General features: G+C 40.6%; 1 protein-coding gene across 4 annotated transcripts in view; it reads left to right on the top strand.

Annotated features, from left to right (window-relative positions):
- Positions 1–21,267, top strand: part of LOC121888476 (matrix metalloproteinase-16-like) — a 139,070-nt gene extending 117,803 nt beyond the window's left edge. For all 4 annotated transcript variants that reach the window (XM_042399997.1, XM_042399998.1, XM_042399995.1 and 1 more), the window contains 4 exons: positions 7,013–7,151; positions 11,458–11,608; positions 12,652–12,767; positions 17,672–21,267. In XM_042399997.1, coding sequence (XP_042255931.1) covers positions 7,013–7,151; positions 11,458–11,608; positions 12,652–12,767; positions 17,672–18,006 — 741 coding nt within the window. In that variant the 3' untranslated portion in view covers positions 18,007–21,267. The remainder of the gene's footprint in view (positions 1–7,012; positions 7,152–11,457; positions 11,609–12,651; positions 12,768–17,671) is intronic.
- The last annotated feature ends 268 nt before the right edge of the window (positions 21,268–21,535 follow it).

A 21,535-nucleotide genomic window follows, 5' to 3' on the forward strand; every position in this document is an offset into this window, starting at 1 on the left:
CCAAGTGGCTCCAAAATTAAAAATAAAGGCAAAGTTTTATGGTCAGTTACAGTTAAGAAGAGCCAACAGAAAAGCATCACTCATTCATCTCTACGAAAAAATGACTTTTTTTCAAAACTTTGCATGTGATTGTTTCCGCTTTCCTGTTTTGTCTTTGAAAGAGTCTACAGGTTTGTTGTTCGCCTCACAACCATTTACATGGAAATAGAACATTTCCTCTCAGTCTACTTTAGTATTTGCAACATTCCTCACAGTTTTTGACAACAAAAAAAAAAGTGAAACTTGGTCTTCCACTTTGTCCCGCAGAGACAGAGGTTGTTGTTTTCAAAACATCTAAATGTTCCATGTTTGAGATCACATATTATTGCATCTTATCAAACAAGTGCAGAGAAAATGGCCCCATATTTCATATTGAAGCAGGACTTCAAAGTTTGTTGTGATCTGTGTCAGGTGATACAGCAATAAGACCTGCAACAAATTACTGCTTTATCTTCATTTATTATATTACAGTTTCCAAAGAAAGAAGTAAAACATCAACATTTTTGTTTTTACTCCCTCCAAATTTCAGATTATTAATTATCTTAAAACATCAACCCCCTATTATTCTATTAACTTTCCTCATAATTAGCTGTTATCCTGTCATAAAGCAAACTACTTTGATTACATACGCCACGCTCCACAGAGTAACAAGTGGAGTAATAACATCAGCCAGTTGCAGAAAACATATTGTAAGAATAACAATGCTGAGAATGGCCTGCTTTATACAAGGCACGTTAATCTACAAAGGCAGGTTAGGAGTCATGCTTGTTAAGGTGGCTGTTTTACGGTCGATCATTTTTCCCTCCAGTGGGGTTACAGAGGGTCGTTTAAGGTTCACAAATGACTGTGTACAGCCATGTGGATCCAGTGTCACCGATAAACACACCACTAAAATTACAAAGCTACCACTTTTATGATTGCCGTCACTTCAGGTTCAACTTTATTTGAACTCGCCCACCATATGGTATCCCTTTGGATACATGCAGTGGAATTACACAAGCACACACCAGAAAAAATCAATGGTGGCATTCTGGGGAATTAATGCAGCCAGGTATATTTCTCTACATCATAGTGGACTGTAACCTCAGTAGTAATAATGTCCGACAATGACCAGACTGCAGGTTACCAAAAGTCCATTCATTTCCCATCAGACTTATCTGGAGCTAAAAGTGTAGAAAGTATGAAAAGGTACGGTATGTTGTAAAGGTATGTTTTGAAATCTGGATTTAGGTTTATGGTTGGCCGCCATCTTGTCCTTTCATTGAACCAGAGTCCAAACAGGGCTTTTGGGATTTACACCAAACATGACCTAAAACATACTTCTCTTGAAGTGTTTATATCCTCAAAACCAGCTTACACAGATTACAAGAAGGGAAATTAGCTACTGAGACCGAGACTGTTTTTTTTATTCTTTTTTCCTATTGACTCCCACATAGATTAAAGCAATTTAAAACCAGATCAGAACCACTGTTCACTTTCATGTGAAGTTTTTGGAAAGCAGTGATTTAGGAATGGGTTTTAGGATCAGTGAGTAAAAGCGTGAAGGTAATTATATTGAGATAACTTTAATTTTAATTTAATAGTGCCTAATTATGATGCATGGTCTGCATGTTCAAATATTTGTAGTTGCAGACCTTTGCATAGATGCAATCAGAGCCTCTTGCTCTGCTCACAGTTGTTGTTACACATATATGTGCGTAGAGCTTTCCTCTCCGCACTCTTTCCATGTAAAAGGAAACTGCTTGTCTGCTCTCTTCAAGTCAGACCTTCCTCTTCAGTCCTTTGCCCAACTCTCATCCTGAGACAGTCTATAATAAAGGAAACTGCCACCCTCTTGTGTCCCTCCTCCTTCCTCCTCCTGTCCACCAGCCCTCCTTTCACTCACAAGGGTCTTGCCAGTCACTGAGAGATACTTCCTTCCTTGATGTGGACACATTTAGAGCAGGGGATTCTGGGACGCCGGAGGGTCCCTTGCTGTTCAGGATCGGCCACTTGGCTGCTGAGGTTTGAGACATGCTTTGATTCTGACATCCATTAATGAGAACACAGTGGCCAAGTGGGCAGTAAAGCTGTCCTTTCAACTCAGTATCTTTCCTCTTTCCATTACTGACAGGAAAGAGATGGAGAGTCAGGCAACAACAGGGTATCTGAGTGGACAATTGTGGAAAAAAGAAGTTTTTGATGGCACCTGGAATTGTTGTTATGGCCAGTTTAAGACTTAAAAAAAGTCAAATATAGCTAACAAAAATATATATTGAGCAAAGGTTTTACTGTATTACTGTATACATTACTGTATCACGTTCATTCATTCAGATATTCAGGTTTTGAAGGTGTTACAAGATTCATGAATACCTGACACAGAGATGGAAAGAGAAAGAGGGGATGAATGTTCAAATATGTTCTTGCCGAGAGTCAGACGAGAAGATCGACACCACTCACTCACATCTGTACTCTGAAGCTAGAGTCAGGAGCTAGAGTCAGGAGACGTTAGCTTAGCTTAGCATTGTTGCTTGGCTTTGTCCATAGTTTAAAAAATCTGCTTACTAGGTCTTCTAAATTTCACGAACTAGCACATTATATCTCATTTGTTTAATTTTTACACTGGCTAGCTCTTTTCCCTCGCTTCCAGTCTTTATGCTAAGCTAAGCTAATTGCCAACCGGCTCTAGCTTCATATATTGTGCAGACATGAGTGGTATGAATCTTCTTATCTAACTCTCAGCAAGAAACCAGGCAAGAATATTTCCCCAAATGCTGAGTTAGTCCTTTAAACATAGGAAATTGCTATAAACGGCCCTCTGCACTCTGATTTTGGAGAGTGAGCCATCCAGCTTTTACTCTGCTTCATTTTGACATTTATGTACGTATTTACTTTTTGTCACATGGATGAACTGTTAGCAGAATGAACAGCAACTGAAAGAAACAGCTGCATGTTGAAAAATTGAACCACTGTTTATTACCGTACTAACTGTGTTTCAAGGTCATACTTCAGTATTTACAACAGTTGCAGTCGGGTTAATGTGATTTGGAGAAAGCAGCTTTGTATTAGTATATGTGGTAGATTTCAGCATGTGGAATTTCTCCCAGTGAAAAGGATCAGATTCTGGCAACAAAATCCTGGTAAAAACTGAGATCTCAGACTTCAAGCCGTATCCTCATCCCTCTGAATTATTCACACCTGCATTCTGCTCTAAGTCAAGCCAAGCAAGCCAATGCGTCACATTAACAGAGTGAGAGGTCAGCAGCGCTGTCATCCTAACACCACTGTCTGTCATATTCTCACCTCTTCACTCGCACACAAACACACACATGGCAGCAGCAGATGCTCACCCACGTTTGACCTGGATTTCAGTGATGACGAGGCTTTGATTTCACCTCAGTGTTACAGTTGGGCCTGTGTCCAATAAACAAAATACACCCGTATTTATCAAACTGCTAAAAGTTAAATTATGGACTTAAGCGAAAAATGAAGGTGAAAGCCCTTCACTTTTACTCCTACTCACAGAATTAAGTATAACAACTATTTAGTATGACATCAGACATGATTAATACCCACTCTTCAAGCTGCTGTTATCAGTTTTTATCTCCAAACGCACATTTAATACTGCATGTTTTCTCTCTTTCTTTCTTTCTTTCTTTCTTTCTTTCTTTCTTTCTTTCTTTCTTTCTTTCTTCAAATACTTCCTATGATGTACCTCATCTACCATTTTCGTTCTGCTCTGGTTTGTTTTTGTTGTTTGTTTTTTTTCAATTTTACTCACTTTCCTGTTATTTCACCCATTTTTACATATTTAAATATCATAAATATATAGATTTTTGTTTGTCGTTGTTTATTAAGTAAGTGTTTAACTGTTACTGGAGAAAGATTTCACACAAATAAGACAAACTTTTTTTGTAAGTAGGAGTGAGTCTTATTCTTTTTTTTACTCCTCAGTCTGCTGTTTAGGGCGTTACTGAGTGTTATTCTTAGAACTTGATAAATACTGGTCCAAGTTTTGTGAGATTCCCTTGTTGGTCATCTTCAATCAAAAGTGATGAGAAGACACCTAAATCATCCATCCTTAGTTCAGTATGTGAAGGTGGAGATCTATGATAGAGAACATATAACAGAAATCTGTGTGCGATTGATTAATGTTATAGCTCATCTGGAATCAGTTAACGATGATCAGATTTCCAGGAAACTACAGTTCATCTTGATTGATACAAACTCAAGTTTTTATCACTAAAATGTTAGCCTCTATATTTGCATAATGGTTTTTGCACCAATCAGCTAATTCTCTGATCACTTCTGTATACATGTCAATTTAGCTACTAATGACATGCAAAGCAGGTACTATTATTTATCTGTTCTGAAACTGAAAGTTATTTTGTCAGCTCAGCAGACCACAAACCTTTTTCAGTGCAGTGATGTCTTGTACAGTGTTAACTTACAGAACTCTCAACACATTTGTTGGCAGGACAATTTCTGCAGTTTGCGTTGCGCTTCACAAACTTCCCTCAACGCTGACAAAAGCACATCGGTAGGGACAGTTTGTTAATGCCGTAGAATTGATATTCCTGTAGAGAGCGTATGGTAATTTAGCCTCACTGCTCTGAATGCATTATGTGCCATGAGACAGTATGCGTGACAAACCCTCCACTGCCCTTTCTCTCAAAGCAGAAAACATGAACAATTTGAGGTATAATATTTCTAACTTCTGCCAGGACTTAAACTTGTAATAATTCTCGACGTTCCTGTAATTGCAAAGTGCCGGCTGAAAATTTCTACAAGTGAAGTCTGCTTGTTGGAGCTTTATTTTCAGAGTGGGAGTAGGACGGTAGGGTGGGAGACAGAACATTTTCTCTTTTATGAAGTCAAAAGGATTTAAATGGGTCAGATTTCACAGTTTGATCTGTTTTCAATTACTGGGCCGGGCCGTGTACAGAAGAAAATGCTGAACAATTGAAATCTATGGAGGCGGTAGGTGTAGAGCAAGAGAGAGAGGCAGAGGAAGAGAGGAGGAATTGGAATGAGAGGCCAGGGGAAATGAAAAGAAAGAGGAGCAAGAGTCCAGGGAGAGTGGAGAGTCTCAGAGAAACAATTGGATTAGACAGAGAGAGAGAAAGAGAGCAGCGGAGAGAGTGTTTGATAAATGGGCTGTTTATTTAGCTTTCACTGTGAATGAAGCAGGGTGTGATGATGTGTTGTCTCCTCTCTCTCTCTGTCTCTGCGTCCCTCGCTACTCAAGATCAGGTCTTTTTTGGCCCGGACGCTCAGTGCGTTCAGGAGGCGCAATTGTCCGTTCATTGCCAAAGGGTGGGACATCTCGCTGGGTCCTAATGGCTTTCACAGCTGGGTCTCCCCCCAGCTCCCTCTGTCATCAAGTTTCATCCAACATCAAAAAGACACACCTTCCACTTGGCCGCGCTCACGTTTCCCCATTCCCCCCCCCCACTCAAAGGAAATCAGAGACTCTTGGCTTCTCATAAAGCTCCAGGCTATCACTTTGCCCCCGTTACTTGATGGTTTTCCCAGTATGTTCTTGAAGTTCTGCGTGCGTAGCGACGGTCGCACCAGCTTTCCAGGCAACCTGAGAAAGTATATGTGGATCTTTTAAAGCATCATGGTTGTCAAAGCAGCAGCCGGAGTTGATCATCGCTTTCTGTAAGAGCAGCAAAGCAAGAAGTTGGCCTGAATTCACCGATATCAGATATTATCATTTACTGCCAACTATGTTACAGAATGCCAAATTCATTATGTTCTTGGTTCAGGACAGTATGTTGGTGTCAACAAACTTTTAACTAACTCAAATTTATTTTGCATGAGAAATATTTACTGCAAATAAAAGTCTGTTTACTGCGTTGTCATTCACTGATTTCCCACATAGAGATGCAATACACAGACTGTACATGTAGAAACACAGACACATCATACATTAGTCATGTTTGGGACAGTTTTGGATGGCTCCCAAAAAGAGCTAAGGGAACTTTATTTAACTTTATTGGAGGTGAGTAAGTTAACCAAATGTGCATTTGCCAAACTAACCGGCTAGTCTTCATACTTGAAGTAATTTTTGTGTTGCTTCATTAAGTTTTTTTTGTTTTTTTTTTGTGCTGCATATTCTTCACCCCCTCCTGTTGCCCCAAGCCGTAATGGGCACGTTACTGCCCCTGAGGTCACCCACTGCAACTACAGTTGATAAGAAACACAGTCATAGTTTGCGTTTTTCTCCCCATCTGCCACAAGGGGCAGCAATGAGACCATTCCGCACTTGAAAACAAACTACCTTTGCGCAACAAGTTGAGACTGAAACTCACTTCTTTGTAAAAGCACCACGAAGGTGATATGTAAGCATTATGAGAAGTTTTTTTATGTTTTACATGAAAGAATGCCTCAAAGATGAGCACTAACTAGTTGGTTCAGCAAATGTACGTCTGGTTAAAAGGCTTCTCCAGTGATTTAGTACTGCACGTTCATGAAGTAGGGGGGACTCATAAGTGACAGATTTAAAAAGTCGAATTAGCAGAGGCCGAGTGATCCCAACTTTTAGTCCCGGGTCTGGGTCAAACTTCAAAAACACTATGGTACATTTCCCAGTGGAACTCACTAGCATCTTTTATTAGACCCACACCCCTGCCTCCAAGATGCCCACGTCTTTCAAACTCTACACCTCCAATTTGTGATGTAAACTTAATGTTACAAATTAAAGAACCTGATGAAATTATTGAGGTTGTTTTTTCTAACTTTGAAAAGCTCCCTCCAGAGCCGCAGAAGATGTTATACGACTCTTTTCAGAGGCTGGCTGGTACTCCTTGTGATGAATAAACTGAACTTCATGTGTAAAATCGGTGGAGAGCCCTCCAATAAAGAGCAGCGCACAGCATCTTTTCAATGTAAAACATCTGTCTGTCTCCCACACTTAATGTATATGAAACCTACCAGTTTGTAAGCTGGAGAAATGTTTGACCTTTACTGTGTTTTTGCTTTTTTTCAGGACCACTGGTTTTGGCGAGTGAGAGATAACTCTGTAATGCCGGGGTACCCCATGCTCATCAGTGTTTTCTGGAGGGGTCTGCCACCCAAGATAGATGCAGTGTACGAGAACAGTGAGGGCAAGTTTGTCTTCTTCAAAGGTAAGGTCACATGCCTCACTGCCATCTTCACTGTCATCATCACTCTGCTGCGTAAAGCTGTTTGATTCATCCTCCTCCAATCTAAATATTGTGTCTGTACCATCCTGGTTTACATTACCTTCCCATGTGATCTACCTCCATGTATTATTCAACCAAAGGAATTCTTACTTTAGGTATGTTCTGTTTAAACAGCTGTCATGTTGTCTTTTTCTATAAACTGTATGCACATGCCTTTTTAGTATTCTGCATGCGTTTTCTATATGCACTCAGAAACAAACACAGGGTTTTTATCTTTACTCATTGCCACATGTTATCATGCTCAGTCAAACAACTCCCTTGATCTTATCTGTGTGTGTGAGTTCAATGTAAATCTGTGGAAGATTAAAGCAATGTTTTGCTCACTTGGTTGGAAAATCCACCATAATCCACCAGCTTTGACTTTTAATAATGCTGGTGTTAAGTTTAGTGGTGCTGATGGTAATATTTTTTAGTTCTTCAACTTGTCGGTGGAGCAACTGTTTGATGAGCCCTTATTTTGATTTTTCTACCTTTCTGAAGAGATTTATCTACATGTTTAAATCTAGATTAAGTTTGCCCCAAAACACAAAGATTTAAAGCTAATTATGTCTGAAGCCTTGTCTTAAAAGAAACAGAAAATAAACATAGCAGAGCTGTAAACTCATATTTGCATGCACTCCAGAGAAAGTGTGAGGGGGGGGGGATGAAAGGAAATGTAGGTAAGCCATGAAAGTCTGCTGGGATAAAAACTACAAATCTTCACTCAAACCCATTTCTATTTTCAGCAACAAACAGTTCCTGGAAATGCAGACTACAGGTCCCGTGTGCGCCACAAGCTCTCAAAGTTCTGCTGTCTTCGCAGGCAGCAGGATTGCACACAGATTTAGAAGAATTTTACTAAGAGAATGCTGTTTCTCATTTGAATACGCACAGCTGATTTCCCAGAAGTCCTCACTCTGTCCGTCCCCATTTGGAATAAAAACGTAGGAAGAAAGTCGGTCAGAAAACAAAATGCAGCACTCCAGGTCATTGTCTCACCAGCCGTTTTAGATATCCTCTAACAGCTCGTTGTGTGATGATTTCTCCTTAAATAAATACACAGATGGAGCATTTAGTATCTAGTTTGCGCTGAAGTCATGGATGAGACACTGATTAGCATAGTGCTGCTAAGGCGTCACAGAGCAGGTCAGTAAGCAGACACCACTGGTATACATTAGAAGTAAATTCAGCATGTGTTGTTGATTCCTACAGCGCAGCCTTCTGCCAATATTTAGTCAGTGTTTCCCGGTTTCCATTCTTCTGAGATATTGGATGTGTAAGTCAAGAATGTGCAGTCAGCTCATCATTTGAAAATTATATGCAAAAGTAGAATCAAGCCTTTTGTCAGCTTTTCTAATCAGACTAAATGTCTTCACAGAAACACCATTCAGAGCACGCAGGCAGGTGTTTGAATTTCATTGTTTAAGGCTGCACTTGGCAAGATGTGAATATGAAAGTATAACTACTTGATTAGCCAAAATCACAGTGTGAGGTTAGAAGTTGCATGAATTCAAATCAAATTAATCAAATTAAATGTTGGCAGTAACAGAGATACACGCAGACACCTAACACATGCAGCAGGGTCTATACGTCAATATGCATTTTCCTCCTGGGAGGCAGGATCCAATCAGAGCTGATTGGTGCTTTTTGTGTCAGGGGACAGACAGAGCTACTTGCTTCATTTACCTCATGCAGGCCTGTCTGAGAATGTGTTATTTTAGATTAGAGCTAGCCTGATACATCAGCTGGGCCAACCAGTATTGGCATATTACAGATATATCAATATTGGTGTGTTCACTGGGTGATTAAATAAGAAATTTAAGTACAAAAATTCCCAAATTATGTTTGGTCATTTAGATTAAGTGTCATCATTACATAAGTTATCCTCCAGAGAACACTGACATTTGACAAAGTGTATTTTTCAACTGTTACATGCCCCGCTCATATCTTATTCGCAAATCACCATTTGCTAAACCCCTCACGCTGGTCTGTTAGCCAAGCTAAAAGCTAACGCGACCAGGCTAGCCATTCCATCGCTCTTTCTGGTCAACGTTCACACACTGGATAACAAAATGGATCTGATCTGAGACACTGAGCGTTCATCGGAAGATGAGGAACTGTTGTGCTTTTCTCCTGACGGAAACTTGGCGAAACAGCCGTATTCGGCTTTTCAACTCACCGAGTTTCTACTCTTCCGTGCAGATCCGAATCAGCTGTCGGTGAAAAAACCTGAGGAGGTAGATTCTGCATATAATTATCTTTAATTATAAATGATCGGTTCCCTATATTTGTGACGTAGGAAATCCTGCCTGACAGTGTTTGAGACTGTCCTCGATTCACTGCATTCTCCCTAGACTGCTTATTTCACTCCTGATTTGTCTTGTAGCATATGAAAAACACCACATGGCCATGTTGACAAGATTAAAAACTTGATTTTACTTGGAGGGGGTTTTTAACAAAACATTTTAGGTCACAGAATCAAAACCATGCAATAGTCAAGTGATTTTTACCTCAGGAACTCTGGTTTGTGTGCGTATGACACGTGTTCATAATCATTTCATTGCGTACATGCACATGTGTCTTTCATTTGGCACTATATGTGTTTGTGTGTGGCCCGTGTAAGGAGGAGGAGTCTCTATTTGGAACAAATCTTCATCCTATACAACACTCCTCATACACTGCTGAGGGCACGCAGGGGATTAGTCGTTACACTGCAGCAGATGCTGAAGACGCCACTACATCAAAGCAGCCCTCACAGCTCTGAAGATGAAGCCAGACTTTCATGTGGAGGGCTATGCAAGACGACTCCGATTTTAAAAAATAAATAAAAAGAAGGAAAAAAAGAAAGGAGAATCCCATTTTTTTTTTTGTAAGACGGAGAGAGAAAGAGTAATACTTTGAGGACGCTTTTTTGAATTTGTAATCGAGTTGGACTAATTGTTTTTGGGTATGTGTGACCTTATTAATCTCAGGGTGTGGTGTGTTCTGTGTGTCTAGGCAAGAGGAAGTGTGACCCAGAATGAGCTGAGCGCTGTAAGAGAAAGAGGTGAAATAAAAGGAGTTTCCTTTCCAAAAAGAGGTCACTACGGGTCTCTCCTTCAGAGCTGCATTCAGCCAACACCATGTCCTACTGTTCCTTCCTCTTTTCCATCTATAAATCTCCATCCCTCCACCACAGCAGTGTAGTGTTAATACTTATGTGAACTTGTCACATATATCAATTTTCTTGTACTTGAAAATTTCTGTTCTGCTAGTTCCCTTAATCTGTAAAAACTCACAAATTCTTACCCCCATTACAATGATCAGTCAAATGAAATAGTGTGAAAAGGGATGATGGAATTTAAAAAAAAAAAAAGTGTCACTGTATGAGTCAGCATAGATAGGACAAACTATTCGATATCTTGCGTTATTTCCTTCTCTACCTTCGTCATTCTACCTCTTTCCTCTTTTTCTCTCTCTCTCTTGCAACACTCCCCTCCCACCCACACTTCCTCCTGGTCCACCCTACACCTCCACTAGTGACGAAGAAAAGCACTTCCTGGGGTCACATTGTGTCAAAATCGTGCTGTTTAACCTAATTACTCCACAGGAAGGTGGTTTGACTGGTGAAAGAAAGGTCAAGAGGAACAGACAGAGAAAAGTTACAAAATCTATATGATTTAAAAAGAAAAAAAAAAGAACATATTACATCGTTTTCAACAACAGTGTCATAAATATTCCCTCCCTAACTCTCTAGTGTCCAGGATTGTGCTTTTAAACTTAGTTGAAAAGGTTGTAATGTTTGTATTGGTTCAGTCTTCTAGCACTGAAAGTTCCCACAGTACCTCAAAGCAAGGGCAAGGAGAACTTCTCACCATGTCCTGTTTTAAATTAGAGAAAAATCAACATCAAAAACAGTAATACAAGGCAAAAGGTTATTGCCTGATGTTTGTTGCAAGGCTTGTTTCGTAAGCACTTTGTTCTGTAATGTGTCTTTGCCTTCTGTGCAGTTTTAATTTCTTTTTCTTGGTATTTTCTGTTTTTTACTGAATCTAACTTTCTATATATTTTTATTTTCTCTAATGTTTTTATTATACAGTACCTTAACTCTTGTTTCGAAAGTCGCTTTATAAATAAAATTGACTTACTTAGTTACTTGAATCTGTCCATGTAAATCTGGCCTTCTCATGTGTTGCTCCTGGAGGGTCATCCCTGCTGTTACTTGTCTTCCCTTCTTTAACGTCGTCTTCCCCTCTTTCTTGGTATGCAGGGAAGCAGTTCTGGGTGTTTAAGGACACCGTGTTGCAGTCAGGATACCCCAAGGACATCACCCAGTTTGGTCACGGCATGCCAGCCCAGAGCATTGAGACGGCTGTGTGGTGGGAGGATGTGGCCAAGACCTACTTCTTTAAAGGCGACAGGTAAGCCTGGATGGAGGAGGAACACTATTTCCACAAATGATAAGGAACCTTTTTTAAACAGTTAACCTGTAGGGGATGACATTATTCCAAAAACCTACAAAGTTGATTTTCTGTAGCCTAATCAATCTTAAAAAATGGTGGACAGCTCAGTTCTCACAAACATATTAAAGTGTTGCTGTAGTTCACCATTAACATCTCATTTCTGTCCCAAAAGTGACAAGCTTTTGCTGTGGTACAAGTTAAACTGTAAGCTTTGACTGCAGGCTGAGCAGAACTCTGTTGTCAACCATGACTTCGATGATGGATGTTGTGCAGGGTCAACACCAGTATAAAAATGTGTGACAAATTAAAGGAAAAAAGACTGTGAAAGACTCAGTAAGATGGTGTGTCAGCCTCCAGAACAGAACAGTTTCAGTGCTCATTGACATAGATTCTAGTCTTTTGAACATTACTGGGAGAACTCTACAAACTCATTTAATTAAGGATGTGGAAAGCACTGTCTCGCAGACACTGTGACTGCGACGGCCAAAGCATATGATTCACAATTTAGTATTGCACTTTCATAAAGTTGGGGAACTCGCAAGAGACAGATTAAAGATAGAAGAGGTACTTTTAGTACCTATTATGGGATCAAGCTTCAAAAACGCTAGATCCCACAATTCCCATAATGCAATTTTCATTAGACCTTCCTTATTAAATGCCCTTATGTGTAAAATCAGTAGGTTGACCCTTTAAATTTCTTATTTCTATATAAGTCACCAGTGTGGAAGGGGTTTCAGAGTAAATGTTTGACAAAGTTATAGTTTTTTAATATAGGTATGATATTGTCCTCCTATAGGTTTTCAATTCCTGTTAAAACACATGTATTCAGTTACATTCGAGTTCACTCATGTACTGGAAACCCTCAATCTGACGTGGTGTTAAGATACTAGATATGAGCATAAAATACCATGTGCTGTCAATTTTACCCAATTTACTCCTGCATTCATAGACATGTGGTTCCTGCTTTGTCTTCCTGTGGTTCATCATTTGTTCCTGTTTAGGTACTGGCGCTACAATGAGGAAATGAGAACTATGGACCCTGGCTATCCCAAGCCCATCACAGTGTGGAGAGGTGTGCCTGACTCGCCACAGGGAGCCTTCGTCGACAAAGCCAATGGTACGATTTGTCCTGCCCAATACTCTGATTTGGCAATAACAGCATGGTTGATGTGCCAGGCAGCATTGATTTCAGCTGGTCACTGGCACACATTGTGCACGAGGTAAACCAGGCTAGCATTGATTGAAATTTGCCCCAGTTATTATACTGTGTCTTAGCGGGTGGCACACTTCCATACATGCAGTATCAGGGGAAATAGACTGATAGAAAGTATTTGTATATTGCAAATGAAATATGAAAAGAGGTCAACTTGCCCAGAAATGCCTTTGTTTTTGGTTTTTGAAATGTTTCACAAGCCCAGTGTTCCATAATCAGTCCATCAAGCTCAGTGTGCCATAAGACCCAGTTGGAGCAGGATTGTGGAAAGCAGAAAGGACAAGACCACCGCTGGGTGCTCATTCCGGTTTAAGCCAGTCGGCCTTCACCAAGGGTGGGGAGGCGGGATTTATCTCGTTCAAAGAGCTCAGCCATTGGCCTGTCAGATAGCGTGAAGAGGAGAAAACCTTTCCCAATTGGATGTATGATGCCAGGTGGGCTTGGCAGCACCCAAGTTGGAAAAAGCAGGCCAGGTGGTGTTGAACGCTCAGGCCATCTGTGCTGAGGATCGGCTGCCAGATCCGTAGCCGGGCGTTTTTGCCGGTGAGGCCAGGTGGAGCGGGCATCAATCGGACCATGAAGGGTGGATTGATATCCAAGGGATGATGGGTGCTCATATGCATCACATGTATTTCCGCTACTTTGTGTGTCAGTCTGCATTTATTTGGCGGGCTTGCTGTTTGCAGAGACAGTGTGTCAAGTGGCACGCTCATAACATTGACCCAGATAACCAGGCGTAATTGAGTTTGCTGCTGCTGTCGATAGTGTGTGTGAAGCAGCACGTTTCAGAGTAGGGGCCCCAGGGTGATGTCTATAGGCCCTGAACAATGGAGCAAGTGGAGCAAATGCATCCTATTATTCATTTAGGGGGAGCAAAGTTATGGCTTTGCTACCCCACTTTTTGTCTTTTTAAAAATAATCTTATCATCATACAGTCCCCACAATCAGGCGATTACATTTAAGCAGCCTATATCTATGATTATTTTACTATTTTCAGCAACTGACAAAAACAAGTAATAAAAAAATCACACAGTTTCAGACCACCCTTTGAGTCAGTTCAGTCAAACCCCTCACTGATTGTTTGCCACAGCATGCTTTGGCTGTCAATCACAGTCTGTCAATCCACACAGAACTCTGACTGTTTACAACGGTGAGAAACCTGCCACTTAGCTTAACTGCGATCATTGATATAAAATAGAACATAGGAAAAGATACGCTAGCGCATGTTGAATGAACCTGCTCGGCCCACTGACTCCAGATAAACTTTAAATTAGGGGGAAAATTGGGATTGTACTGTCACCAAAATGCTGAATCGATTTGTGAGTAAACATTGCCTAACTTTAACATTCCACCCACCTAACGTTAGCTTGCTTGCTGTTTATTTTGCCCTGACACTTTCTTGCAATTCCCAATAATAAGTTTTCAGGCTAGTATGCACCATTCTCCCTTACTGGAGCAAGAGACTGAAAATAGTGCCTCCTTTTCAGTTCATTCAATCGAGAATCAGATTTGAATTGAGAATCAATTCTGAGTTGAATCAGCACCCAAGTATCGTGATAGTATCAAATTGGGAGATAAGCATATTGTCCCAGGCCTACAAAATAAACACTGTCATCTGTCACAACCTTTATTTTTCATCTTTTTGTTCCATCTCGGTATAAAATTTAAATCCCTATGGACACTTTTGTCTGTTAAGTCATGATTTTTTTCACTTAAGCACACAACACTCTGGTGCACGCATAAACTGTGTACGCCGCACCACGCACGTTCTCCAGTCTTTGCCACCTTTGTCTCAAAAAAATGCAGGGAAAACCCTGTTTGTTCTTAATGCATTCTTGGTTTTCATAGCACCCTCAATTTAACTAATCTAGACTAGTGCAGGTGGCTGTTCTTGACTTAATCCAAGAGATTAGGTGATATAGAAATACAGGAAATTTGTTTTAAATTATGACCACCAGACCCCCCCCCCCCCCACCAATTATGTATCTTTCCAAGTTTGCTCCCCCATTTTAAAACATAACCTGGCGCCCATAGTGATGTAGACCTGGCTCTAACCCACAACAGCTCAGCCTGTTTCCTGTTTCCTCTCATCCCCCCCATCTCCCCTTTCTCCCTCCATATTAATATTCACATTTGTCACAGTGCTGAATGTTTGTGTTCTATCTGTTGCTTCATCTGGATCTTTCTGTTTTTCACATCATTTGTTTTAAATGTAGGAGAAAATTGCGGCAGAAGCTGCTGCCAGGTTGGAAAGAAAAAAGTCCAAAGAGTGGTTATATTTCTTCAGCTAATCACAATACTCAGCTGAGCTCAAAATGAGAGTAGCTTGGTTGCCTAAACAGTAACATGCTGCTCGGACCGGTCAGGTTGTGAGGACCAACGCTGCGCCTCCTCATGGAGCAAAGAACTTGTTTAACTCTATTTACAGTTTGTGTCTCATAAGCTTTATTCATACTTAATTATTCATTTTTATTTGTTTCTCCAAATAACTCAAGGTTAAAGGAGTAGTTAAACATTTTGAGAAATACACTTATTCACTCTCAACATCAATACCACTCTCATGTCGATGTTGAATATGGAGCTAGAGCCAAGAGGCAGTTAGCTTAGCTTAGCATAAAGACTGGAAGCAGGGAGAAACAACTAGCCTGACTCACCTCTAACTTGCAAATAAACATGTTTTGTCACATTTATTTAATCTGTACAGAAAATAGAAATGTAAAAACAACATTTTGTGGTTTTAGAGAGAGTTACATACTGTTATGATGACAAGACTGGGAGGTCACTGGTCTTGTTTACCAAAAAATAGTTACAACATATGACTTCCTTTCAAACAATAAAACATCAGAGATACAATGTGTCATGCTAGCTGTTTCCCCCTTCCTCCTATTTGGATGCCAAGGTAATTTTTTTAGGTTACGCTAATCACCTTTTGTGTCTTACAGAAATGAGATTGGTATCGATCTTCTCATGTAACTCTCAGCGAGACGGCCAATAAGTGTAATTCCCAAAATGTCGAACTACTTTTTTAAGGATTTCTCTGATTTTTCTACTGCTCCACTAAATTAGTTGTCATGATGTTGGTTGTACAGACACACAGCCCAAAAACCTCATCATAAACACAGAAAATAACAAATTATTACACAGATAGAAATTTTAATGGGGTTTGCTTCTATCAGATGACCTCTGAGTTTGCTAAACACAAAGCACTTGCTGTAGTTTTTTACAGACATGGAAAACCTACAGTATATTGGATATAACTTACAGATTGAATTTGATGGTAATTAGAGTTACTTCTTATGAACACTCAATTAATCTCTGTAAATTGGGCCAGTGAGGAAGAGGAGAGCCTGAGACATCAGCCAGGATCATGTTTACATGGCATATATTTTTCCAGAAAACATTTCAGGGACAGTAACTTGCAGGAGGCAGCAAAGTTTAGTTTCACTCCAAATATACACAACAGTTTCACAACCAGATATAGTGGAACAGTGGTCATCTCAGCACTTTTTACGCCATTTTTCAAACTTTTCAACAATTATTCGTCTTCCAAATGTTTGCTGAAATGTTTGCTGAAATGGGTGTGTATGTGCTGAATTGATAAACAGAGAGAAAAGAAACATTTACTTTGTGTCTTTGCTTCTCTCACCGTTTTCATTGCTCTCTTCACAATCAAACACAGAAGGACAAATGTCCCCATGTGAAATATACCTCACTTTTCCTCTTGGGGAGGGAATCAAAAATGAACACTGACTCACTGTGTAAGTAGACGAATTCATTTGTGTGACACCAGGACCGTTGCCCACATGTTCTCGTAAAAAAAACTGACACACTTGTGATTTGAAAAGCACCACAGCGGCTTGTTTCTCGATTATATTTGTTGTGCTGTTGTGTGATATTAGCTGTGGGGTTTGGCTCCTGGTTGGGTGTGTTGTGTCTTTTATGACCAGATATAATTAGTCTTCAGGGACAGTCAGAGACATCTCAGCTGAACAATAGAGCTGCAACTGAAACAATGGCAGAGCCCCAGAGACTATTTCTGAAATTGTTTCAATATTTGAACTATTTGAGGCGCACTTGTTTTACCATACTGGCAGGTTGATTTCAGTTCAATCGGTATTATTTTTCCTCATGATAGGCGAGGCAGCTGTCTCAAGGCAAAGTTTGTTCAGTATTTTAATTAGATAGAAAATACTCTGCCTGAATTGAAAGTGAGCTGAACTCAGCCCTGCTTGGCAGACATGTTAACAACCTCAAACACAGACACGCTGCTTGCCAAATAAAGTCAATCAAGTGATTTTTGGTGTTTTGAGGTGTTCATCAGATACTATTGGATTGTATTTTGGACAGTTTGGACACACCATGCATGAAAAAGAAACCTGCATAAAAAGGAGCAAATTAGCTGAAAATGGATCTAGTGCTAAGATATTTATATATTTAGCCCATCAGACACTTGGTGAACTTGTGACCTTTACATCACTTGAAGTAAAGTGTCATCATTTTCTTCAGTTTGTGTTAAAGAGGGATTTTAGAGAAAGTGACAGCTTTCTTTGAACTGATTGTATTTACTACTTTTTCTTTTCATTTTAAGGTTAACTAACACCCTGTGAAAATCTTTTTTCTGCTGAATTCCCATGATTTAAATTCTCACCCAGTGATGTGCAAGTGTACTCCAGGGTGTGGTCAGTACACTGTGACATCACTGCTGAGTGTGGTTACAGGGGCAACAGAGCCAGACAGGGCTGTTGTTCAGTTACTCTTTAAAAAACTACAGATCACAATGCACTCACAGGTTTGTTTCCCTACCTCAGGTTTCACCTACTTCTACAAGGGGAAGGAGTACTGGAAGTTCAACAACCAGTTCCTCCGCGTGGAGCCGGGCTACCCGCGGTCCATCCTCAAGGACTTCATGGGCTGCGACCTGAAGCCCATGGACCCTGCCCGCCCGCCAACCGACGACGGCAACACGGACGTGGTGATCGAGCTGGACAACGAGGCAAACACAGTGAAGGCCATCGCCATTGTCATCCCCTGTGTGCTCGCGCTGTGCCTGCTGGTGCTGGTCTACACCGTGGTGCAGTTCAAGAGGAAGGGTACGCCGCGCCACATACTGTACTGCAAACGCTCCATGCAGGAATGGGTCTGAAACATGGGAGAGAGGGTGTGGCGATGGGTGGGAGAAGAGACTGGTGAAAACAGGATGACAGCCCCCACTTTCAGGGAGGAGAGAGTGATGCAGTGGACATCTTTAGTAAAAACACACAGCCACGCCTCCTCCTTTTGGGCAGTCTGATGTTCGTTCAGACCCGCAGAAACAGCCAGACAGTCCGTCGGCAGACCCTCATACACAAGGCACGACTCTGGGACTTCAAGTTGACTCTGCTAACTCCCAGCCTTTTTCACTAACAGGGGGGAGCAGAGGGACAGTTTGTGGGGGGATCTTTGCCTAAAATGACCTTCAGTCCCAGTCAAAAAAAAAATCAGGAGGGTCGGCATCTCTTTGTATCTCAGAAACTTTACTTCCTCTCCTCTTCCTCTGTCTGTCTTTGCCCGACTGCTCTTAATCAGGGGGAGGACTCACTTTCAGGGGGACACGCACTCTTCACACAGGGCACTGCATTGTCATCTGTCATATCAGGTGTTGATACAACAACAATTTTATATTTTCTGATCTCGGTGCCCCCACCCCCCCCTCTCGCTTCACATTGCGCTCAAAAGAAAAACCGTCTCAGATAAACACAAGTTAATCACATTAACAATCTTCTCTCCCTTTTCTTTTTTTTCTTTTTCTTTCATTTTTTAATTTAAGGTCCTCACAGTTCCCTTTAACACGCTCCTGAGGAAGAGACCAAACTAAACCAAATAAAATCAATTTCTCTCCAAAGAGGATCGCTTTTTTTTTTTTCTTTTTCTTGTAGCTTTTATTTTCTCATTTTGTCTTCAGTTCATCTTTTCTTCCCTTCTCTGGATCCTTGCAGCGATTAAGAGTCGGGGAGCTCTGACTGTTGTGGCAGTCTGTTTGAGACACAGGGGCCAAATTATTCTGCAATATTTTAACTCGCCTTAATTATAGATCATACTACTTGTGCTTGGTTTTGCTGTACTTGGTGTTGTTTTTTTTTAATATTATTTGTATACCGCTTTTGTTTGTTTGTAAAAGATGCTCATTGAAAGCTTATTGTGATTGGTATTTCTGGATTTTATTACATTACCCAGAATTCTCAGCACTGGCTTGCTGAGCTATTCTTGGACAGAATAAACAGTAGGGTCAGCCTGTATTGAGAGTAATGTATTGTACGTTGGAAGGTTATGGAGTAAAGCCACTATTTTTGTGTTAAGATATTTGTTACTGTCTAACTTACTTTTATCATTTCCCTACGACAGAAATCAGGCTAATTAAGAGCTTGAGAGTCTTATTATTGGATTGTAATTTTTTTGGCCCATATTCCCCTTAAAGGTCACATATTATACTTCTTTTCAACAAGTTAACATAGGTCTCTGACGTCCCCAAAACATGGCTTTTTTGCTGAAAATACCACTGAGATTACGCATTCTAGCATCCCTCTATACCCCTCTGTTTCAGTCCTGTTCTCCATGGGCTGTTTCTGTGTCTGTAGCTTTAAATGCAAATGAGCTGCTGCTCCCCACGCCCAACTCCGGAACTGGCTGTGACTTTCCAGCTGTGACACAATGCAAGATTATATGACCGCAACTGGAGAGACCGGGGACTGTTAACAGTATTCATATACATACTGGAACTGCAACGGAGGTGCAGTAGCGCCACTAATACTAGTATTACAGTAACGCTAAGTGTATCCGTGGACCAGAATGGTCGTCTTAGCCTCAGTTTGACTTTACACACACTGCCGAGTGGGCCACTACAGCTTCATGGTCTGAGCAAGTTAGCTGCTAGGTGCTAATAAAGGTTACACAACATTGCTGAGCAAAGGAATTCATGCAGTTTGACGATTTCTTTTTCACACGTGTATTGTTGTCTTCATGGCACGTCTATCATGTACATTTACATTAAACTACAGTAGCAACACACACAAACCAGCGAGGATCACGGTGCAGAAGGGGCTAACATTTAACAACAAAGCTAGCTGAGCTAGCACTGCAAGTTCCACAAAAAGCAACATGAAAAGATAGTTAACACCATCCAACCTACTACTGTTGTCATTTAGTTGGCTTCAAATGAGGATTAATGTTCACAGTTTTTCTTAACCGTCCCTCAGTATCACAACATTAGTCCAACATCGCTAACCATATTAGCTGCGCAACATGATAACACCAAGTTCAACAGACTAACCTGTTAAATAAACAGTAAAACAATATAAAACATGGCAAAACTTACAGCTTCCAAGTTTGAGGTCAGGTCGCAAACAGACAGTATCAATCCATTGCAAACACATACAACAGTTTTCCAGTCTGTTGTGTTGGTCCCTACAGCCAACCGACTGTCAGTCTGCTGGGGGGAGGTCAATGTTCAACAGATCCCTTTATGATGTCATAAAGGGAGCCGAATCTTAACGGTGTGTTTGCACACATATTTACTGAAAGATGGAGCAGGAGAAAAAGAGAGAGGATGGTCTTTTCTCATAGTCTTTCCCTTCATAGTTTGGGGGTCTGTAGACACACCAGGGACACATATTTATGTTGAAAAGACGTGAAAAAGTGCATTTAGCATAATATGTGACCTTTAAATTGAAGAAGAGTTAAAGTGTGCATCTGAAATGGTCACTGTATGGTATTTGTGAATGGACAGACCATTTAAAAAAAAAAAAAAAAAAAAAAAATCCTGTTGACTGCCTTGTTTGAGAGAGCTCACAGTTCCCAGAATGCTCTTGTCTCCTGACTGAGGACCCACAAAGTGAGACACCAAGTCAAGATCAGTGCCTGTGTCAACATGCATGCAAGCATTTACTGTACACCCAACTGGTTCTGCTCAACGTGGCTTTGGACCCCTCAACAGCTGAGGAGGAAGTTTTCTCTTGAAAATACTGTTTGCATTTATTTTTGTACATTTTCAGTGTACCCCAAGCCCCCTCCTCCCCCCTACCTCCAGGTACAATTAAATCTAAAAGAGAAATACCTTAAAAAGATTTAAATGGTACATTTGGGAAATTAGTGGGGAATCTTATGGGTGATTTGCGATTCCAATTGGCCTCAAATGCACCAACAAACCAACCGTTAGCGAACATTTAGTGTCCTCGCTGTTGTGGCGAGCAGTCTTCGAATGTGTGTCTGTTTTCATGATCACATACTGTTTTTTTTTTTGTTTTTCTTTCTTTCCTGTTTTCTGGTCAAAACAAATTGGACATCTCACAATGACTTCTTTGTGTAAGACTTTGGGACAACAGAGGAACATGTCCTGACCGAATGAATAAATTGATCAATATATGATTAAGAGCTGCCTTCTAACTCTCTGCTCATCTTTTGTACTGTATGTTAAGTGTGTATGTGCAACACAGATCCATGCTTTTTGTGTTCCCCGTCTCTGATTTTGCGGAGTGTTTGATTGCGAGGTTGTTTGTTGTCTCTAACTTTTAGATGATGTGCACCCTGCAGCAGTGTGATACTCACTTTTGTTTGAACACATTCATGAAGATGAAGCTGCACTTTGAAATCGTGCACATCACTCACTAACATTTACTATTTATCGCTAAACACTAAGT

The sequence above is a fragment of the Thunnus maccoyii genome, chromosome 21 (genome assembly GCF_910596095.1).
Source record: "Thunnus maccoyii chromosome 21, fThuMac1.1, whole genome shotgun sequence".
Taxonomy (NCBI): Eukaryota; Metazoa; Chordata; class Actinopteri; order Scombriformes; family Scombridae; genus Thunnus; species Thunnus maccoyii.